General features: G+C 45.4%; 1 protein-coding gene across 2 annotated transcripts; it reads right to left on the bottom strand.

The window, feature by feature from the left end:
- Positions 1-1,033: 1,033 nt before the first annotated feature.
- On the bottom strand, positions 1,034-21,763 carry MORC3 (MORC family CW-type zinc finger 3). 2 transcript variants are annotated; one of them, XM_066177182.1, is made up of 17 exons: positions 21,684-21,763; positions 17,038-17,110; positions 15,801-15,933; positions 14,286-14,498; positions 13,139-13,288; positions 12,715-12,862; positions 12,496-12,627; positions 12,158-12,277; positions 11,660-11,757; positions 9,537-9,641; positions 9,307-9,429; positions 9,124-9,198; positions 8,444-8,486; positions 7,362-7,546; positions 6,051-6,885; positions 5,770-5,933; positions 1,034-2,696 (listed from the first exon to the last, which is right to left on the bottom strand). In XM_066177182.1, exons 1-17 carry the CDS (start codon positions 21,720-21,722, stop codon positions 2,543-2,545), a joined length of 2,790 nt encoding a protein of 929 aa, XP_066033279.1. In that variant the 5' UTR covers positions 21,723-21,763; the 3' UTR covers positions 1,034-2,542. The 2 variants fall into 2 exon arrangements, with proteins under 2 accessions (XP_066033279.1, XP_066033280.1); XM_066177183.1 differs by lacking the exon at positions 1,034-2,696 and having other exon boundaries at positions 5,839-5,933; positions 6,064-6,885.
- Between the last annotated feature and the right edge of the window lie 574 nt (positions 21,764-22,337).

The following is a 22,337-nucleotide window of genomic DNA, read 5'->3' as shown; positions in this document are numbered from 1 at the left end:
TAACAGTCCTAAAGGGTTACGTGTCCCCAAACTTCCCTGTTTCAAATGCAAACCTTTTGCCTGAAAAACATAATAACAACAACAACAACATAGTGAGAAAAAGGCTTCCGCTTTCACTTCTTGCCCAGGGGAAGAAGCTCCTCTGGGCGTGGGGCTGAAGCCCAAAATGGTGCTCTGGGAGCTCTGCAAACCCCACACGGCCTCACACAGCAGCAGAGAGCAAAGGAAGATGAATTCCAAATCATAAAATCATGGGATGGTTTGGGTTGGAAGGAACTTAAAGCTCGTCCACCCCCTGCCATGGGCAGGGACACCTTCCACTGTCCCAGGCTGCTCCAAGAGTCCAACCTGGCCTTGGGCACTGCCAGGGATCCAGGGGCAGCCACAGCAAATCTGGGAATTCCATCCCAGCCTCTCCTCACCCTCCCAGGGAAGGATTTCATCCTAATATTCAATCTGAACCTACTCTCTTAGTTTGAAGTGATTCCCCCTTGTCACTCCATCCTTTGGAAATTGTCTCTCTCCATCTTTCTTGTCACCTCCCTTCAGGTACTGGAAGGCCACAATGAGGTCACCCTAAAACCTTCTCCAGGCTGAACAATCCCAATTCTCTCAGCCTTTCCATTCCCATGGGAGAACTCTTTGTTGTCATCCCTGTGGCACAGCTCACTGTCATTGTCAGTAAATTCATTGTAAAAATGAATTTTACAGAAGTCCTGAGTTGTCCCATGGCAGTAGGAACTGCCTCAGGAAGCCAGGATGGTGCAAGTCCACGTGCTCGGTGAACTTCGAAAGGCAAGGAAGTTCATCCACGTACCAAGAGCAGAACGTCCTGAAATTCACTTAATTCCATTAACACCCTCTGCTTTTTCCATCTCCAGGACATTCCCATACCAAATCCATCCTGCTGTGCCCAGTCCACCACCACACTGAGCCAGGCTTTCTTCTGACACCCAACACTTCAGCCATTCTGCACAGGGTTTATTTAGAAACAAACACAAATTGGGATCCCACAGACTCCGATTTAAATCTCTTTATTTTTTACAAAAAATACATTTTAACAAGTAAATAGAAACCATTTCCATAAGTCCACCGTTGTCCAAAGTGTAAATGTACATTGCAAATTTGCCATTTTTAATATAGACATGTGCTCTATTTTGCCAGTTGTCTATAAGAAATTCAGCTACAGTCTGATGAAATGTAATAAATAATGATTAAGAAATGGAAAAGCTACACACCAAGAAGTGGGAAATATAAACTTTGCAAAAGTCATACATGGTTATATTACAGCCATTTCTTCCCAAATCAAACATTCAATTTCTCCTTTATAAAGTACAACAGTAGTGCATTCCCATTATTGGCATAGAGAGAGATTTTCCACAGAAATACTGTCCATGGAAAGAATTCCACTGAACTACAACTAAAAGGGCCACCAAGGGATTAACTCAGGACAGTAGCAGTGCAAAAGCCAACAATATTGGCTTTATTAAAAAAAAAGAAAGAAAAAAAGATACTTCCTATGAATTAACATACTGAACACTAATTAAATGATATTTTTAAAAAATTATTTTTTATATTCAAAAGCGAGACCCATTTTTCTGGAGAGCTCTTTGGGTGACCATTCCCACCACAGAGGAAAAAATGGATCTGCTGTCTTTGCCACCCAGTCTGTCATTCCCAATGATTTGGAAAGAAATCCCTGCAGCTGGCTGGGAATTTCTCTTGGTACCGTTGCTCCCAGGTTTTCCCATGTCCGTGGAAAACTGGGAAGATTTAGAGCACACAACTCTAAAGGAGGAGATGTGAAAAAGAGGAATTCCCTTTCCTTACCTCTAATAAAAACTGTCCAAAGCTGTTGAAGCTGAACATTTTCAGCTCTAGCTCACCCTGCAGTTTACACCACGGATAAAGAAACTTCCCTCCTTTTCCAAGTGCTTCCATCCAACTGGTCCATCCCCAGTTTTCAGGACAAAACCCTTAAAAAAGTCTGTTTTTTGGGAGTACCACACAAATATTCCCCAAATATGGCCCAAATTCTCACCCACTACTTACATTTCTATCCCATGAATGCAACACAGAACACTGCTGGGAGCAATGGAACAACACTGCAGGATACAACAACTCTGGGAAGGAAATCAAGGAAGTTCTTGGGTTGTTTTTTTTTTGCATTTCTAAGATATTCCACTACTTTAGAAGAGGAAATACTCACAGGTATCAATGCTCTTATAAGATCCAAAGTCAACCAAAAGGTGTCTGTAGAAAAGTATTAAGATTCCTAATAGTAAAAATATCTGCAAATTTAATTACAAATACATTTCCAAAGCAAAATCCTTAATTAAGTACATCAGGGGTGGGGGGGGTCAGTATTGACAGTGTTCCTTGAGGAGGAAGTGAACACAGCTAAATGCAGAATATTTACACGGAGAGATCCACCTATGTCAAATATATAAAGTGAAGCAGCCCTATTTACAGTCTGGAACCTACAGGTCATCATGGAAGAGCAAGAAAACTCTGCTAAGACATGGAGATTTATTTTTTTTTTTTAAGTACTGCTGATTTCATGCATCTGTTCCACCACTTGCCCTAAGATCTCATCCACCACGTCAATGTCGTAATTCACTTGCTGCAGGTCCAGGTCGGGCATGATGGTGGCCAGGAGTTGTCCCACGTTCACTCGGAGAGAGCGGAGCTTCAGGCTGGGGAGAGGAACAGGACAGGGTTAGATGGAGATGGAATTGTGTCTTCAGAGCTCACCTAACAAAGCTGGACTCATAATCCAGCTTAGAGATGCTCCGTGACTCCCATAAACCAGCAAAATAAAAATTAAAAAAAAAAATGGATGCAGGTAAAGATCAATACATTTATTTCAGAATAAAACTGTTCTTTTAGAGGGGAGAAACTTTCAAGGTTCATATATTGCAGCACATTGAAAAGATCAGTACATTTATTTAGGAATAAAAGGATTCTTTCCAAGGGGAGAAACTTTCAACATCCACATTTGGAGCATATTGAAAAGATCAACACATTTATTTAGGAATAGAAGGAGTCCTTAGCTAAGGTGCACGACAAAAACTGATTTGGGTAATTGTGAGGCTGCCTCACATTCTGGAAGTGGGAGTTTGGGGTTGTTTCAAATATTTTAATAAATAATCTGGAGGGAGCTTGTTGGAAGTTGAGCTAACTTCCAGCTTCCTGAGGGAACTTTCATTCAGTAAACAAGAATACTTGGATTATTGTATCGAGCTGAGATGAGGAGCATTGTGTTTGCTTTTAGTGCTTAGATTTAGGTTTTTTAGCTGCATCAAGATTATTTCTAAACCCACCAGTTTTTCCAAGCTTCTCTTCAGTTTTCAGCTTGAAGAGGAACATTCCCTCAGTTTCCAACCAATACTAACCTGAATTCCCATCTGAAATATTTCAGAATAAGCATTGGTACAATCCTTTAGCCCAAGCCACCTGTATTTCTCAAAGCAATATTAAGCCCTGGTATTTTTATCCATTTAGAAACCCAAACTACCACAACCCACGGGAACAAAAGGAGAGAAAAGAGAAGGCAGGAAAGAGGAGTTTTGTCCAAAGTCTTTAAAATATAAATAGGAAATAAGAGTTATAGGCCAGGGAAAAGGCTGTGCCTCCCTTTTTTTTGGTTTCTTTTCCTGGATGTCCTCGTTGTGTCCTCTTCCCAATCAAATTGTTTTGCTATGAGCCATCCCTTCAGTGGCCCATTTCCTTCTACACTCAGATCCTTCACCATCTCCATGACCAATTCTCCCAGTGCTGCCCTATCTCCATCAACTCGTGGGGCAAGTTACTTCCAAATCCTGCATTTATTTCCTAATTCTTTCAGTAAACACAAATCAGAGCTGTAAGGAAAAATAAAATTAAATGCTGACAGGTAATTTTTAATGTTGGCTCAATTTCTCTTTTTAAGAGAAAGGGGTGTCTGGGAATTATCCAGCTTGTTCTCCACCTTCTGCCAGAGTATCCAGAGGTGGATCCAGGGCTCCCAATGCCCAGCCAGCAGGGAGGAGTCACTCCCCCAGCCCAGCTCAGCCCTGCAGGAGCGGGTTTGTGGCACCAGCAGAGAGCACTGCGGGCTCACAGTGCACGGCCACTCCCCCAGCCCCGCGGGCACCTTCCTGCAGCTGCTTTCCCACCAGCTGCCTCCAGCTTTGTAGAATTTTCAGGAGTTTTTTTTTTCCAGCTCATTTTTGTCTGATTTCTCCAAAGTCCCCCAGCAGCAGCTCTGCCCCCTCCTGAGTTCTCTCCAATTTGATGGCATCAGGAATTTATTGAGTTCATTTGGCTTGGTCACCCAGGCCGTGAATCCCAGAATCCCCAGGGTTGGAAGAGACCTTTGGGATTATCCAGTCCAACGATCACCCCAAAATGCCACCTCCAGACTCCTCCTGAGCACTCCCACACACAGTGACTCCAACCCTCCCTGGGCAGCTCATCCCAAGGCCTGAGCACTGTGCCAGGGAAATTTCCTTGCCCAATCTCCACCCTGAGCCTCCCCTGGTGCAATTTGAGGCCATTTCCTCTCCTCCTTTCCCTGCCCCTCCTGGCAGGGACTTGTGCAGAGCCACCAGGTCCCCACTGAGCCTCCTTTGCTCCAGGCTCAGCCCCTTGCCCAGTTCAGCTGTTCCTCCCAGGATGTTTTCCAGCTCCTTCCCTGGCCACACCAGCCCCTCAATGTCCTTTTCCAGTGGCAAAGAACTGGACACAGGACTTGAGGTGCAAAAAGCCTTTTCCATTCCTGGCCTTGCTGCTGATCCCCAATTTACCCTCAGTCAGCCCATGCTGGTTGCCTTTACTCCCTTTTGACCCTCATGGAGCTGCAGGTGGCTTCCAGGTAGATTTATTCCATGTTTTCCCTGGAATTGAGGCTGCAGTGCCAGGATGGAGCTCTGGCTGACCTAAATACGGGCATAACAACTGCTTTTTTCCAGGAATGTCAACTTTTGGAGATACCACAAGGCCCTCAGCTCCCTCTGAAAGGCCTCTTATCTGATGCCAGGGATCAATTTGCTGAATTAGTCCCTTAATTGACTCCCCTTTTATCCCAGGTGATGCTTTTCCCCTTGGGTTGTCCCCTGGCAGGGACCTCAGCTCACTCTGCTTCCACCTGCTCTGTTTTGGGGGTTTTTTTTGTTTTTTTGTGGGGGGGGGTTTGGGTTTATTTTTGTTTGTTTGGTTGGTTTTTTTTGGTGTGTGTGCTATTCCCACTTCCCAAAGCTCCAAACTCTCCAGCTGGAAGTTTCAACCCTTGCTTTTAATTCCAAGACACACCCTGGACCCTGATTCCATAGGATTTGCATGCAGCAAGGAGTTCTTACAGGAATGTTTCAAATCCAGACTCTTCAGTTGATTCAAGACAGAAAACCAGACCCTCAAAGTGAAGGTCATTACACAGCAGAAAACAATGATCACCCTCTTTCCTGCCTCCCTTTTCTCTCCTTGGTTTGCAAGTTGTGTTTAGAAATTATACAACATTTTGGATATTTTAACAAGTATCAGTTTGCCATTCTGTTGTGCAGTGGCCAATCCTGCTCACAGAAATAAATCATAAATCACAAACATCACTTGATAAAAAAAAAACCAAAACACAACAAAACCAAAACATTAGTTAGGAGTCACAAAAGGCAGTAGAAAAGAATTCTGTGCATCACATTTTATTATCAGACATAACCTTCACCAAAACATTTCAAATACAACCAACAAACAAAAAAAACTTGCAATAACATCTAGAAAGAACAAAACTGATACCTTTCTCCATCAGAAAAATTTACAGTGTCTTCTACATTACTGGTGGTAGAATCATTTGCACGTGCTACAGCCTGGGGGATTGAAGCTTTTAACTGAGCCAGCTCTGCCTTGAGCTCCTCACACTGACAGGCCATTTGATTCTTCTCCACTTCTAGGACTTCAATCTGCCAATCAAAAGACAAAACAAAAGCTGTTAAAAACTACTCAGAACATCGTGCAGCAGAAATGCTGTGTGAAAAATGGAGGTGATGGAAGCGACAGGAGTGTTTTAGCAGCCGTACCTCGCTTTTGTACCTGTCTCTCTCAATGGTGCACTTGTCCAGCTGCCTGAAAACATCATCCAGCTGCACTGCCATCTCATCCACCTCACTCTTGCTCTCACCATCAGCACATTTGCTGCACTCAGTCTTTAGGTTCTGCAGGGTGCTGCACTGCTCCTTGAGCGTGGCTATTTCCCCCAGGGCCTGCTCATAGAGAGCTGTCACCTCTGCCAAGCTCCTCCCCTCAGCGTTCCCTTCTCCCATGGAGGGATCTGTCTCTGTTGCCTGATGGCACATTTCCTTTTTCACATATTTATTATTCATCTCCAAGAGCTGCTGTTCCAGTGTTTCCACCTGTTTGGTTAACGCTTCACATTTGCTTTGGTACATTTCTTTCTCTTTGTTCAACAGCTGCAGCTGATTTTTCAGTTCGTTTTCCAGCTCTGCAGACGTCTCAGGAACACCATTGACCTTGTGCTGTTCCTTTTCCATGCCTGCCCCAGGAATCTGGACTGGGATGTCTTCCACCTCTTCCTTTTTCACCACCACCTGTGGCAGCTCTGTCTGTGTTGCTGAGCTCAGCTGTTCACTTCTTGCCTCTGAAGTGCTTGCACTGCAAGCTTCCCCCAGGGGAGAGTTGTCCTTCTGCTTCTCCTCCTGATCCAAATTGATACATTCCGTTTTTACCACGGGAACATCAGCATCTGCTGATGGCTTTGGAGTGCTGCTCTCCTCTAAAATGATGACATCTTCATCATCATCATCATCCTCCTTGTGGTTGTTGAATGTTTTGTCGCTGAGCCGAGGTGTCTTTAGGGACACGGATGTTGCACAGCTCTGCGTCTTCCTTTTGAGGCTGAGGAGGAAAATATTTAAATCATCAGTTTATTTGCTTAAATGCTGCCAAATCATTTGTTTCCAACCACGTGCAGCGTTTCTCTGAACGCTGTTCAAAAATTACCACTCCAGAAAATCCCCTGCATGGGATTTTCATTTGTGTAGCCGGAGTAAATTCCTGTAAAAACAAATGCCTGCCATCCACACGCTCCCACATTATTCTGAAACAGATTCAGTATTCCCAGGAATATCCCCACAGAGCTTCAGGAAAACAGCCTGTGGAGTGTGGAGAACACAGAAATCACTGCAAATATTTCCTTTTGTCACTTTTGTACTTGACAACGTCTCCAGGTCCCTTTAACCTGGAGCTTCCCATGCTCCCAGAATTGCCACAGGAATTTCAGCAGCCAAAGCCCCCCCCAACACCATCATTTTCATTAAGTTATTAATTTTAGAAATAAACAGGAGTCTCCTGTTTGTACAGGTTCCACTCACCTGCTATCAGCATCCAAATGAGGGGAAGAGACTTGAATTAAAATAGGCAGAGATCTTCTAACAGAAGCATCTGATGATTTGGGGATAATTAACCTCGGAAGAGCTTCCTTTGTACTTGGAGCTGAGAAGGTTTTGAAGTCTTTACTTGAAGAAACAGGTGTTTTTAGAAGTATTTCATTATTGATCTATAAGACAATGTAAGTTAAGAATGGAAATAAACAGATATTAGTAGATTCTTCAGGACAGATTTAAGTAGTTCTTTATATACCAACACCTAAAATTCTGACATTTCCACACCCAAGTACCTCCTTGAACCCAGGCCCAGGATTTCGGGATGAGAAAGGCTGACTGCAAATCCAAGTTTTTCATTTTAAAGTGCTGTGCAGAATCCCAGGCAAGAGCTTTTCCCAAGCTGTGTCTCTGTCTGGAGTCTGCCCATCAGACACATCCCTGGGAAAGCTGCTCGGAGTTCACATTTGGCCCAAAATGAGCAATTATTTCACTTTTAGAAATTTACTTTTGTGCTGAGGGAGATGTAATGGCAGAGAAACAATAAAATGAAACAAACAGGTTAAAACAGCACATGCAGCATGTCTTCTCCAGAAATGAAGTGGTCTTAGGTCAGAAATTGACTTTGAATGCAACTGAAACTAAATCCCACTTGGGAAATTTCATTCTGAGGTACAATCCAGACATTCCCATCAAACCCCTTGATTTGCATCTGGATTTAATCTGAATGAGTGTCTCCTTGCACAAGTGCAGCTGTTCCACCTCTGCCTATCCCCACTTTTAAGGGCATCTTCACTTTCACATCCTCATCACCTCTCTCTCCAACAAATCCCCTTTCAAGAACTGGGTGTCCTGCCATGAAAACAGCCACGAGTGGCTGACATCTCTTCTACTTGTGGCTTTTGTCCCACTCAAACTCCTTCCTAAGGAGAAAGAAACGGTGGATTTTCCATCACTGGGCAGCAAAGAAAGGGGATTTAGGATTTCCTCATGGTGAGCGAATCCGGCAGAGCCATCAGGGTAAAGTTGGATTTTAAAGCAACATTGGCAGGCAGGGCAGCTGCAGGAGTTACCTGGTGGCTGTACTCCAGTCGCCTCTTCAGTTTCTCCCTGTCCCTGCACAGCGGCAAAGAGAAAACAGAAGAGAAGAGCTTACATTCAAACTGTTCATTCATTATAAAAACTAAATCTAAGCTCTACAAGCAAACACAATGCTCCTCATCTCAGCTAGATACAATAATCCAAGTATTCTTGTTTATTGAATGAAGATTCCCCTCAGGAAGCTGGAAGTTAGCTCAACTTCCAACAGGTTCCCTCCAGATTATTTATTAAAATATTTGAAACAACCCCAAACTCCCACTTCCAGAATGTGAGGCAGCCTCACAATTACCCAAATCAGTTTTTGTCATGCACCTTAGCTAAGGATCCTTTTATTCCTAAATAAATGTACTGATCTTTTCAATATGCTGCAAATGTGGACCTTGAAAGTTTCTCCCCTTGGATAGAATCCTTTTATTCCTAAATAAATGTATTGATCTTTTCAATGTGCTGCAATGTGGACTTTGAAAATTTCACAAGCAAGGTCTCCTAACTGCCCTCAGAGTTTGTTTCTGGGACATCCCAAACTATTCCCACACTGCCAAATCTCGTGGAGCACCATCCCTCCAGGAGCTAGACTTTTACCCCAACTGCTGCCCAGCTCTCCTTGCTGGTTTTTAGTGTTGATAGCCTTGTAAAAGTCTCCAGAACTCACTTTTTCTTGTAGGTTTTCTCGTACGTGGGATGTATTAAATCGTCATCCTCTGGTTCCTCTGGCACGTTACAATTCCTGAGGGAAGGAAGGGGACAGGAAATAACAACAGAAGGAGCTGAACAGCCCCTGCTGCTCCCAGGAGATCAGTGAGGGCTGGGAGGTGTCCCTGGGCCGTGGCCTTACCGGAATTGGGGGTCAGGGTTGAGGGAGCAGTACCACTTCTCCGGCAAGTGCTCGATTCCGTCCGGGAGCTTCCGCCACTTGAGGCACGCGTCACACTGCACCCACGTCTGGTCAGGCTGTTTCCTGGGTAAAAACACCCAAATAAATCAGCAGCTGCCCACCAAAGAGTGTTCTCATAGCAGGTAAAGCAGTGACAGGGTGCTCAGTTCCCTGCTGTCACTGGCACTCACTGGATCTCCTCGACGGGCAGAGCTAAGGGATATTCCTCGTTTTTCTTGGTTTTCATCTCGTTCCAGTAATCGTTGAGCTTTTCTCCAAGTGCTGCTATCGTGAGTCTACAAAGAGAGGAATTCAAAGGCCACCTTGAATCATCCAATTCTGGCACAGAAAGAACCTTTATAAACTCCAGTGACAGAGAAAGTGCATGAACCACTTTGATATTTCGAATTGCACGAGAGTGAGGAAAAAGCTTTTCTTAAAGCTTTCCCTTTTGTAAAAAGTTTTTTAGGAATTGGTTTTGTTTTGGGGTTTGTTTGTTTGTTTTGGTATATTTTTGGTTTTTATTTAGGAAAATTTAGGAAATTTGGGGTTTTTTTTATTTAGGAGAAATGAGGAATTTTCTGAAGTCATGTTTGTCAGCAAAGGAATTCTTGGAAATATGAATCAGAGCACAAAGAGTGCTCAAGAAAGAATCAAGAGTGCTGTTGATGGACAAAGCAAATCCTGGAGGGACTTCACTAGTACAGCCTCAACCAGAGAATTTAAAAAAGCACGAAACCAATCCAGCACCTCACCCTGGTTTTGGCTGTGCCTCTACAGCCCAAGTACAGGTTCATGGCTACTCTCAGCTGATGTCCAACTTCACAACAAGGAGCTGGCAAACATTTGATCATTCAACGTGATATAAAGTCTACACTGCGATAAAAGGAGCAGCTCAGTCTCACCCAGGGTCATTTTCAGTTTTGTTTCCTGCTCAGGGACTCCCAGAGCTGGGCACACCCAGCAGGGAGAGGTGAGGAACAACAACAAAGCTCCCAGGTGAGCTGGAGGTGAGGAGAGCCCCTGTCAGCCTGTGGAATTCACCTCTGAGCAATGCAGTGGATGAGTAACCAGCCCCAGGCCTTGGACCCACACAAATGTTTGTGCAGTGAACTCCTGTGACCCAGAGCTTGGATCCAGGTCACCTCTGGAGCCCAGGCTGGGATTGCTGACCCAGGGGCCACCAGAAGGGCAGAAATGGGCAGTGAGGCAGGGATGGGACCACACATCCCTTCTCTGAAGGGCAGGGAACTTTCCCATCAGGTTCATAACTTGCCAGCCCCAAAACAAAAAACATCTTGTCAAAAGCCTGGAGCACTCCTGGCAGAAAAACCTTCCCAGAAGATGTTTTGAGTGTGGAATCACTGTGCCCACATTCCAAGTGCTGGGGGTAAAATCAGAGAAAGTTGGGAAGTTACACTCCCATTGGAACAGTCCTGAAATCAGAGGTGAAATGCAGTTCCTGGATGGAATACAGCTGGCATGGAAAATCTGTTCCTGGATGATAGAGAACACAGCAGAGTGGAATCCCTGCAGGAATGGGAACTCCACGGGACTAGGAGCTGACAGAACACACAGCAGACAAGAGAGGAGAAGTTGTTTTGCTGGGGTGAAATCCCTCTCCTCAGATGAATTTATAATTTAATTGTAAGATTAACTCACACCTCTACCCCAAAGTTATGTCCAGGAACAACTGGATGTGGCACTCAAATGTCTGGAGGTCTTTTCCAACCTTAATGATCCTGTGATTCTCCCCACTTCTCTGGATATTGATTTAATTATATTCAGGACAGACAGGTTGGGCCCAAAGTTCCCAGATTTCCTGGGGTGCTGACAGACGAATCAAACCCAAGGGATTGAGGAAAATCCCCTTTCCTATGTACCAAAAACCCCAAAAAGAGGAAAACATTCCCTGTTCAATGTGCCTGCCAAGGGCATTCCCAATTCCTGCTGGTGCCACACACAGGAAATGGTTCAGGATCAATGTTTGCCATCCGTGCCCCAAATTTCCACATTAAAATCCACATTAAAACCACCTTTGGTTGGGCACATGGAAAATGCCTCCTCCTGAACAGCCACGTAATATCCAGGAAAAAACATGGGAACAAGGCTGGTGTGGATATTGTGGGAAAATATTTCGAAGGAAAGAGACAAAGAGGAGGCAGACAAAAAAATGTCTAAAAGGAGCTGTTGGCATTTAAACCAGCTTTGGCCAGAACACCAGAAACTTTTACTCTTCCTATTAAAAGCAGCAGCTTAATCAAGTATTTCCCAAGAAATGGTAATATAGGATAGAAAATGCAGATAAAAATACCTGTATTCGTTGGTGTAGTCAAAATCTTGTTTGTTGTGGGTCGGTTTTAGGAAGTTGCACTCAATAATCCCAACAACACCCACGCCCATGTTGTTTGCCTGCAAGGAATTAAAGTTTATCAGGAAAACCAACACAAAATCCATGCCAACACTGCAAGAGTTTGCTGGAGGTAATTATTAACTGTATCTACATTGGCTAAAAAGGATTTTCTGACTCCTCTCCAAGGAGAGAATCTTGATATAAACCCCTTAAATAACAAATCCTCTGTTCCACTCCTCTTTTTGTCCTGGAAGATATGCTCCGATTCATATTTTTGTACTAAATAGCCTCAAAACAAACAACTCAATTCATTTTCAAACTGCTACACACAGCAAAAAAAAAGTGATTTTATAAAGTACACATCAATATCTTGCTCTCCATCCATCTTCTTTTTTTAAAATCAGTGTTTGAATGAAATTTGTCAAGGTGTTAAAATATTTTGAGGCCTCAATTTCTTACCTTTAACTGACAGCCAACTCTTTCATAAGCTTTGATGAGTCTGTTTTTGTGGTACATCATTATTCCATAATGATCCTTGTTTCTGCAGTTGAATCCAAAAGTAATTCTGACTGTTTTGGCCTTTGAGCAGATCATTAAGGAAAAAACAGAGTGAATCTCATGGAACACCAAAAGTAAGAGTTATTCTGAGCAGGTCTTGGAGCTTTCTTTTCTTATATTGAGGTAATTCCTTCAGTATGACTTAAAAAATCAAAAAAATAAATCCAAAACTCATCAATGTAACTGCAACAGGATCAGGTCACAGAATTCAGCTCTGCAATGGAAACATTAAAGGATACACTGAGAAATTTGGGTCTGTAAATATCCTTCTCAATGAAGGCCAAACTTTTGGAAACCAGCTGCGTTTTCACTTTCTGTCCTCTCAGGATGATCTGCATGGTTGGCTTCAGGTACAAAATACTGCAATAAGCCTATAAAACACAAATTATTAAAATTCAAACATTTACACCCTTTCAGCTTCCAAAAATAACCCCAAATTTTAAAAAACCAACACGTACTCTTAGGGAATAATCACTTTCTGGGACAATCTGGTCCAGCCTCTCCTGTTTTTTGTAGCCTCTTTTGCCTGTTTCATCCAAATCTTCTGGAATCCTGATGTCGTATTTATCCTTGTCAAAGTCAAATTCTGGTTTGTCGTTTTTATCTCTAAGAACGAAGATGGGAAAAGGTATGAATTATAGGGGGGAAAAAAAGCAATTACAAGAGGAGGTGTGGTGGTAGAGCCAGGAAAGAAGGAAAAAAAAAAGGGGAATTTCTCAGAGGTTTGCTAAAATACACATTTGAGTCCAGCTTCCCATTTTTTTAACTGCATACAGCTTGTTCCAGTTGTTCCACGCACAAAAAAAACCCCAAACCCAAATCCTTCTATGTTCGCAAGAAAATGTGAAATTAATGAGAAGTAAGAGACTGGATTTATCTTACTTTCTAAGGTTCCAGATGATGATCCTGGTGCCTTTTTTCCCCATGATGGCATCCAGCTCAGCCAGTAACTTCTCCTCAGTAGAGAACAGGGAATGTGTCAGGATGGCCTTGAGGCTGTTCTTGGATTCTGCAAGATCACTGATCTGCCGTGGGCTCTGCGTTAAGGAAAGGGACTTGGAAGGGAGTAAAGATTTCAGAAAATGAGGGAAATTTCTGGACTCAGTTCCCAGCTTCTCATTCAAACTTAAAGGTTTTAACCAATTACAGCATCTCCAAGAATTTTTTGACTTAATCTCTCCATCTTGCTATAAACATCCATCTCTCACATTTGGGGTGTACCCACAACTTCCACAGAATCCCTGGGTTGGAAGAGACCTCCAAGATCACCGAGTCTGACCCAGCCCCAACACCTCAACTAAACCATGGCACTGAGTGCCACATCCAGTCTTTTCTTACACAAATCCAGGGATGGTGACTCCACCAGCTCCCTGGGCAGACCATTCCAGTACTTTATCACTCTTTCTGTAAAAAACTTTTTCCTGATATCCAACCTGTATTTCCCTTGGTGCAGCTTGAGGCTGTGTCCTCTCCTTCTGTGAGTGCTGCCTGGAGAGAGAGACCAACCCCAGCTGAGCACAGCCACCTTTCAGGAGGTTGTAGAGAGTGACAAGGTCACCTCTGAGTCTCCTTTTCTCCAGGATAAACAACTCCAGCTCCCTCAGCCGTTCCTCACAGGGTTTGTGTTCCCCTCACCAGCCTCGTGGCCTCATCTGGAAGTGTCTGAACATCTCAATGTCCTTCCTAAACTGAGGGGCCAGAGCTGGACACAGCGCTCGAGGTGTGGCCTCACCAGTGCCCAGTCCAGGGGCAGAATGACCTCCCTGCTCCTGCTGGCCACACATTCCACATCCAGGCCAGGAGCTATTGGCCTTCTTGGCCACCAGGGCACACTGCTGGCTCATGTCCAGCTGCTGTCATCAGAACCCCAGGTTCCTTTCCGCCTGGCCACTGTCCAGCCACACTGACCCCACTGCATGAGGTTATTGTGGCCGAAATCCAGGAGCTGACATTTATTAAACCTCATCCTATTGAATTCCGCCCATCCATCCCTCCACCCATCCACTTCTCACGGGGAACAAGGATATGTTGGTTGGTGAATGTGACGATGGGGACCATGACATGCTCAGCCTTGGTGACCTCCAGGAAAGTCTGGGACAGCATGCCCACGCTCATGGTGTCCCCGTTCTTGGTGAAGACGATGGCGTCCTTGCCCAGGCGCATGGAGCCCGACTTGAAGCCGTTGCCGTAGAGCCCCACCGGGACGCGCCCGTTCATCACCGACTTCTCGCTGAAGCCGAAGCTGCAACGCGGAAAAAAACGTCAGGAGGGTGGGGAAAAAAAATCCCTGGAAAACTTGAGGGTTCAAGAGATGAAAGTGCAGGACTTTGTGGGCCTGACTGACGGTGTTTTACACAGATCCCGAGCTTCAGAAGGCTGGAAATGACTCCTTTATTTTTGGGATGTGTCTCCCTTTTATACTATTTCACACAGACCAATCTGATTGGTGAAACAAAGGCAAAACCTCTTCACTCACACTGGTCAGACCAGAGGGACAGCAAGAAGTCCCTCCCAGGAAAAGGAATGAAAAGCAAAGTTACAGTTAACAAAAACATTTCTCCTGTTAACAGAAAAAGAATTTCAGAAAACCAAATCATCTCAGGGCTACACCTGATATTTCTGGGTCTGAGAGATTTAAGCCTGCTAGCAGCTGCTAACTTTCTTCCCAAGGAAAAAATTTCTCAAGAAAGCTTCTTCTCAAAACAAACAAATCTCCTTTCTCAAAACGATCTTTCTCCAAATGGTGTTTTGCTGTTTTTCTAGTTAAGCAATGGGATCAGAGAGGTGTCGTTCCTATTCACCAATCATGTTAACCAATCATGTTAATCATGTCCCCTCTCCACTTTTTCCCCTCTCTGCTTCCTAGAAAATGATTGATCCACAAGTTTTCCATTTCCATATCAAACTTCCAAGTAAAACAGGGAATTGCATGTGGAATTTAGGAAGCTATTAGTTATGGTATTTAACAGAAAAATAACACTTTGGACTCAAGCTTGCTCAAATGTAAATCTCCAGGAAAAGTAATTTTTTACACTAAGAGAGAAATTGCACCGAAAGCTTTTTGCTGCTGTAGAAATAAGAGAAAAATCAGTTCCAACCCTACAGGATATTTAAAGATAAACAGACAATTACTTAAAAAAATAGAAAATTACTTTTTCTACAATACATTCTATTATTAATATTCCAAAGGGTTTGAGCTGAATCTCCCATTTTCTCTCATTCATTAACTTAAACTAAAGCAATTAATAAGTATGGTAACAGTAAAAATAGAATATTTGAATTCTCCTCATCTCCACTAGCAGGCACTACAGAGAGCCCCCACAGCATAAAGGGAAGGCTAAGAGAAAGGATAAAAGGAAATGATGAGGTAAAAGTTCCAGGGAAGCTTTAGCAGCATCTGGCTGCTCTGGAATCTCACCTGGACACTCAGAAACGCTGAATTTATGAGCAAAACCAGCGAATTACAAATGAGGAACAGGAACAAAGTGAGAAACGACAGAAGCAGAGCTGGAATCTGTGCAGGACAGGTGAGGAGGGTGCCCACCTGAGCATTTTGTGCAGCTTCTCTGAGTTCATGCCGTTGCCATTGTCGGTGAAAGTGAGGCAGATGTTGTCGCTGATGACGGTTTTGTCGATCCAGATCTGCTTGGCGCTCACGTCAGGGTCGTACGCGTTGTCTGGGGGCAACAAAACACCGAGGGGGACCAGCAAACAAAAATCCAGCTCAGTGCAAACACAGCTTGAAGTAAATCACAATGTGAGGATGGAACAGCTGCATCCAACCCAGAACCTCACCCAAAGCAACACAAAGTTCCCCAGGTTGTCAATGACGGCAACACCGAGACCAAAAACGTAGCTGGAGGTGAGCAGCTCCCGGGAGAAGAGAAAATGAAACCAAGCCAAGGTTCCAGTTTCATTTCCCGCCTGCAGAGCACCTGCTGCAATGCCTGCTCTCTCCCAGCCCTTGCAGAAGGGAGCTGCAAAACGCTTCCAACTCAATTTTCTGTTTACAGGATGTGAGAGAGTCAAACAGGAGTGAAACAGAAACCAGGGCTCCACAAAACCCCCCTGGCAGCAAAACTGCCCCACAGAACTTTCTTCCATCTCTTCCCCTCATCCCCTGGGATTTGGGAGGGGGGGGAAGGCTGAGAGACAGAAAACAGCTCAAGCCAATAAACGGAACTACGGCTGAGCAGGTTTCTGCCTAGAAACTTTAAATCCAAATTGCAACACAGTGAAATATTTCATCAAATGTATTTCAGCCTCAGAAAAGAGGATGTACAGGCACAACTGAAAGTTTGGAAGGGTTTGGAGTGTGAAAAGAGCTGAGATGATTTGACAGATTGTACTCCCAAAACAGCCACAGGGCTCTGGTTTCCTCCTTTGGGACAGCTTTGGGTTTATCCAGCTGAAAAATCCCTGTTTTCTTCTGTTAGGTGAATTTTTGAGGGAGAAAAAAGGGGAAAAAGGGATGTGTGACCACAGGAGTTGCTCCTTTGGCAGCACCAAGGTGCTCGCTCAGCTTGGCTGGGGTCCCAAGCCACACCTTTATTTTGAGGAACCACCTCATCATTCCCTGCCTGTGGAAAAGAGGAACACTGTCCAATGAACTTCTGCTCAAACTCAAAGGCAAGATGATCAACAGGAGCAAATGAACAGATCAGCACAAGCCCCAGGTAATTCAGGTAACAGGACCAGAACAAAACACTGAGGATGTTCAGCCAGGTCTTTCCCCTGCTGGAAAAAAAAGGAAGAATCATTCCAAGTTATTGATCACCTACCTATGAGCTCTGCAATTGCACTGAAGGGCCAGGTGTGGCTGGTGGAGTTGGTGTGCAGGAACTTTGGGCACAGCTGGAATAAAGCACAAGCAGGGGCATTAGTTTGTGCTCTCCAAGGGACAAAACCCTGTTTCTGTTAAAGATTCCATGGAGTTGGTTTGGATAACACCAAAAAAAAAAAAAAAAAGGCTGTAACTGAATTGATTTCTGGGGATTGGAATATTAATACAGCTCTTGGAGAGGGAATTCAGCACAGTCTGAGCATGGGTTGTCATCCTAACAGTGTTTACAAAAATCTAAGGAATCATTGCTATCTAATGATGCCAGAAAACATCAAAGCCACGGTCCAAACCCAGTAACAGAAACTCTCAGATGTTAAAAACTCACATCTTCAAGCAGGAGGATTCAAAGTTCATGTGAAGAGTGAGCAGCACCCAAAACTCTCTGTGGGCAGTGACCAAAGTCCCCTCTCAGACCCTCCCCAGCGGCGCTTTGTGCTTTTACCAGCTGGATCTCACACATTTGGTGTACACACTGCCAGAATTAGATGAAAACATGCAAATAAAGCACCTTTTTATGGGATGGAACTCAGAGATGTCAGTGACAAGAGAATCTCCAAGGCTCACATTTGTTCACTTCAAGCCTTAGAAAACCAGAACTAAATATCCCTGGAAGTTAAGGACCTGCCCATGCAACATTTGGGGAAGTTTTAACTGCTGCAGCTGGCACTTGTGTTTGCGTTTTCCCTGAGGAAATCCACGGTTACACTCCTCCAAAGCCTTTAACACAAACCCCCAGCACAGAGTTGCGGTGACGGCAGGAAAAAAAGCAACACACAACACTGAAAACAGCCCTTGTACCACCGAGTTACACAAAAACCAGAAAATAATCCACACTGTTATAGAGAAAATCTGAGAGATAATTTAAAACACTGTGTCCACATCCATATTGCATAATTTTTACAGAGTTCCTCATCGACAAGCACTTTTATAAAGGTGTCAAGTGCAAATAAAAGTCAAGTGTAAAGCAAACAGAAACTTGAAAGCTGCAAGGTGAAGAGGAACGATGCAAAAAGCAAATCCTGGAGGCACAGAGCGGCAGAAAGGCACAGGGGGAAGCAGCAGCAAAGTGCCAAGAGCTGTCACCTCCCTGCTCAGGTCACAGCAGCACATGACACATTTCCAAGTGCAACTTAATCCCTGAATTTCCCCGTGGAGCACCGGTGGGAACAGACACCAGGATCCTGGTCACCATCTGTGCCTCAGAGCTCCAGGTTTGCAAAATGTGAGTCAGGCTGAGGCTAAGGGCGCTCCCAACAAACATTTCCAATTCATTCTGACTCCAAAAAGAGAATTCCTCTGGGTTATTCATGAAAATCTCTCACGTGCCACAGCAAAAGGATTTTTTTGGATTTCTCCCTGTGCTATAAAGGAGTTCAGGGGATCCTCAGAGCCCTGGGTGATTTTTTTCCTGCAGCATCTGCTCCTTTGTTTGCTAAGCTTTGGCATCAAAATCCACCAGGAACAACTGGTGGGTTTTTTTGGGGTTTTTTGTTTTGTTTTGTTTTCCCACCTGAAATCTCTTTCCTGGCAAAACAAAACCATGTTGACAAATCCCAACTGACCACAGGGGTGAACATTGAGGGATTTGGCATCTGCTGAAACACTGAACAGCTCCAGCCATGCAGGAGGCTGGAAATGCTGAATTCCCTGCTGGATTCCCTGGAATATGGACTTGGTAACAAGTCCTGACTGGTTTTGACAGATCTGGGAATCTCATGGAATCCTTGATCCACCCTGTCACCCAGCCCAGAGCTCTGAGTGTCACCTCCAGCCTTTCCTTGGACTCCAAACCTCCCTGGGCAGCTCTTCCCAAGGCCTGAGCACCCTTTCCAAGAAGAAAATTCCTTCTGGAAAGGAAAAATCACCTCCCCAGACCACCAGAAAGAACCTCAGTGTCACCCACAGTGGCATCATCACCAATAAATGGCTTTTTTTTTTGTTTGTTTGTTTTTGCCTGTGAATGAAATAGTTTTGTGTGCACAGAAATCAAACCTTGGAACACAACAGCTCCACCCCCCCCCCCCCTCATTCCACTGCTGTGAACCAGTGGGAATCCTGAAAACATCCCAGGAATTGTGCCTTTATCCTCTGGAACACTGGGAATTCTGAGAACATCCCAGGAATTGTGCCTTTATCCTCTGGATCACTGGGAAGAAAAGTGCTTTAAGGCCACCAGTTTTGTGGTTTCCCCCAGAGCGATCCAGCTGTCACCAACCTCTCCCCAATTCCTGATGAACTCACCGAGAAACATCTGAAGTTCTTCCGTCCCCTTTCACTGCATCCATCAATGCACCACTTTAATTAGCTCCTAATTAACTGAGGTTCAGTCAGAGCTGAACACTCACCAGGTCGGCCCAGCTGTTTTGCTGGCTCAGTCAAACTTATTTCATTGCTTAGTTTTGTTTAATAATTTCTTTTTTTTTCCCTGCCGAGCCCGAGTGCAGCCAAACACAACCCAAACCTCCCACTCCTCCCACCTGAGCATTTCTGGCACTCAGCTGTCCTGGGAGCAGCATCTCCTGCACTTACAGCCAGCAAAGATTGAGGAATAAACCAGTTTCTCTCTCAAAAACAACAGGAAAACTCAGGAATTTCACTTTTCCAAGCAAACCTGAAACGGAGATTAAAGTATGCACAAAAAAGTCCCAAATCCCTGCAGGGTTTGCCTCATCTTAGGAACTTAATCCTTTTTTTTTGTTGTGTTACCCATTCTCACTACAGTCATTCACACACTGGAGCGAAAAGTGGAAAAGGGGGTTGGTTTATCCTGCATTATTGAAGAATTTCTTGGGAACAAACACTGACATTTTCATGGAATTGTTCAGGCAGGAAAAGTCCCAGCTGTGACTTATCCCCACCTTGTCACTCCAAACCTCCCTGGGCAGCTCTTCCTAAAGCCTGAGCACCTTTTCCATGAGGAAGTTCCTGCTGAAACTTCCTGAAATTTCTCCTCTCCACCCCCAGCATGCACTGAACCACATCCAGGGGCTGATCCCGATTGAAATCCACCTTTGAAAAAATTAACCTGCATCACTTCCCTCAGCTCCTGCATCACCCACCTGGACAAAAGTATTGCCAGAGCAACAGCAGGAGAGAAATTCCAAGGTGGGAAGGAATTCCCAGTGCCTCTGAGTGCAGGGAAATATTTTATATATTTATATCTATAAATATAAATATCTATATTATACATTTATATATATAATATTCTTTATAGTCCCAAAGAATTGTGACCATCAGCTCCCCCCCAGCATTCTGTGCATTACCAAACCTTTTATAAACCGGATCAGCTGCTTCACCTGAGCTAAAAAAAAACCCCAAAAAAGCCCCAAAACCCGCAGCTTTCACTGGAAAACCGCCGAATGCAAATTCGCAGCCCTGCCTGCAACAGAAAAAAGCAAAGAGCAGCCTGGAAATAAATCAGAAAGTGACCAAGATCTTGTTTTGGTTTTCCCTCTGAGAGTTCAGCTCGGCAAGGTGAATGATTTTAAACTCTGAGCTGTCAGATGCAAAGGCTGATTTTTTTTGGGATATTTTTTCCTCTCAATAATACGTCCAAAAAAAGTCAAAATAAACCCAAATCTTTATCTCAAGAAGCAGGACAAAAAAACGATCCCACGACCTGTGGATTTTCAAACACCCGCGAAGAATGAAAAGCCTGAAATCGAAATTAAAAATGAAATTTTGGAACTTCGAGGAGATGATGTTTAAGGGCTCATCTCTGGAATTCATGACAACTTTTCTCGGGGTAATATAAATCCACGTTAAGGGAACACAAATGGATATTCTGTGATAGAGCTGCAGCCAGAGGTTGGACTCAATGACCTCGGAGGTTTTCCTCCCGTCCTAAATGATTCCGTAATTCCAGCAAACCCGAACACACCTTTTCTCACTCAAATATTTGCCAAGTTACTCATCGTAGTACTTCTGCTTCTTATATTCTATAAACACGGCAACGAGCCAGGTGAAGCTCTAGGTGGGGTTTAGAGACGTTGACTTGAAAAAAAAAAAACCAAACAAACCCTCCTGTTTAGCCCGAAAAAGCAGCTTTAAATTCATTTATATCGGCACAAATAAACGACTGTCAATTCCCACAACAGCTCAGCAACAACACCGCCACCGAAAATCACAACACGGCAGCGTTTAATTACGTGAGCACTCATCTCCCCTCAGATGTAATTAGGGTTAAAAAGTAATTAGGCCGCTCGCAATAAAAGTGGTTAAGGTTTGAAGTTGTAAGTTGGCAATTAGAGGTCACGGCGCTGAGCAGAGGCTGCGAAATCCCCCAGCCCACCCCCAGCCCCCACCTCCCCCTCGGCACAGCCCCGCAGAAGTTCATTTCCCAGGGTTTGAGGCGGGATAAAGGCGGCAAAGCCCCGTGTCGTCCCCCCCCCAGCCCCAGCCCCGCCTGAGGGAGTGACCCCGCCAGTGCCCAAGGCCAGCTCTGACGGGGCTCCGCGCAGCCCGGCGCGGCGGAAAGCGCCTCTCCCCGCGGCAGCAGGCTGGAGCGAGCCGGTCCCTCAGGCCGCCGCCCCTCACGTCCCTGTCGCCGGGGCGGCCGCGGCCCCGCCGGCCCCTCGGACTCACCGCGCTCAGGCGGATCCCGCCCTGTGTTTTCGCCGCCATCTTCGGGCCGCGGCCCCGCGCGCGCTTCCGCCTCCCCGCGGCCCCTGCGCGCTTCCGGCAGCGGGAGCGCGCGCGCGCGGGGCGGAGCTTTGGGGGCGAGGACACGCCCCCTCAGGGGTGGGCGGGGCTGAGAGAGCCGTGAGGGGAATGGAGGCGGGGCGGGGCGCTGGGAAACGGGCTTGGGAATCGCCCGGCGGCGCTGCCCGTTCTCTGCCTTGTCGTCCAACCCTGAGCGCCACCTCCAGTGATGGGCGCTCCAAAGCTCCCCGGGCAACCTCTGCCAAGGCCTGAGCACCCTTTCCATGGGGAAATTCCTGCTGCTGGCCAAGCTGAGCCTCCCCTGGGCCAGCCTGAGGCCGTTCCCTCTCCTCCTGTCCCTGTTCCCTGGGAGCAGAGCCCGACCCCCCCGGCTGTCCCCTCCTGGCAGGGACTTGTGCAGAGCCACCAGGTCCCCCCTGAGCCTCCTTTTCTCCAGGCTCAGCCCCTTGCCCAGCTCCCTCAGCCCCTCCTGGGGCTCCAGCCCCTTCCCCAGCTCCCTGCCCTGCCCTGGACACGCTCCAGCCCCTCCAGGGCTCTCCTGCAGGAGCCACAACTGGACACAGCCCTGGAGCACAG

This window comes from Chamaea fasciata, unplaced genomic scaffold, assembly GCF_029207755.1.
Source record: "Chamaea fasciata isolate MVZ Bird 193981 ecotype frontalis unplaced genomic scaffold, bChaFas1.0.hap1 SCAF_2, whole genome shotgun sequence".
Taxonomy (NCBI): domain Eukaryota; kingdom Metazoa; phylum Chordata; class Aves; order Passeriformes; family Sylviidae; genus Chamaea; species Chamaea fasciata.
Note: the sequence above shows the minus strand (reverse complement) of the source record. Positions and strands in the feature narration are given on the sequence as shown.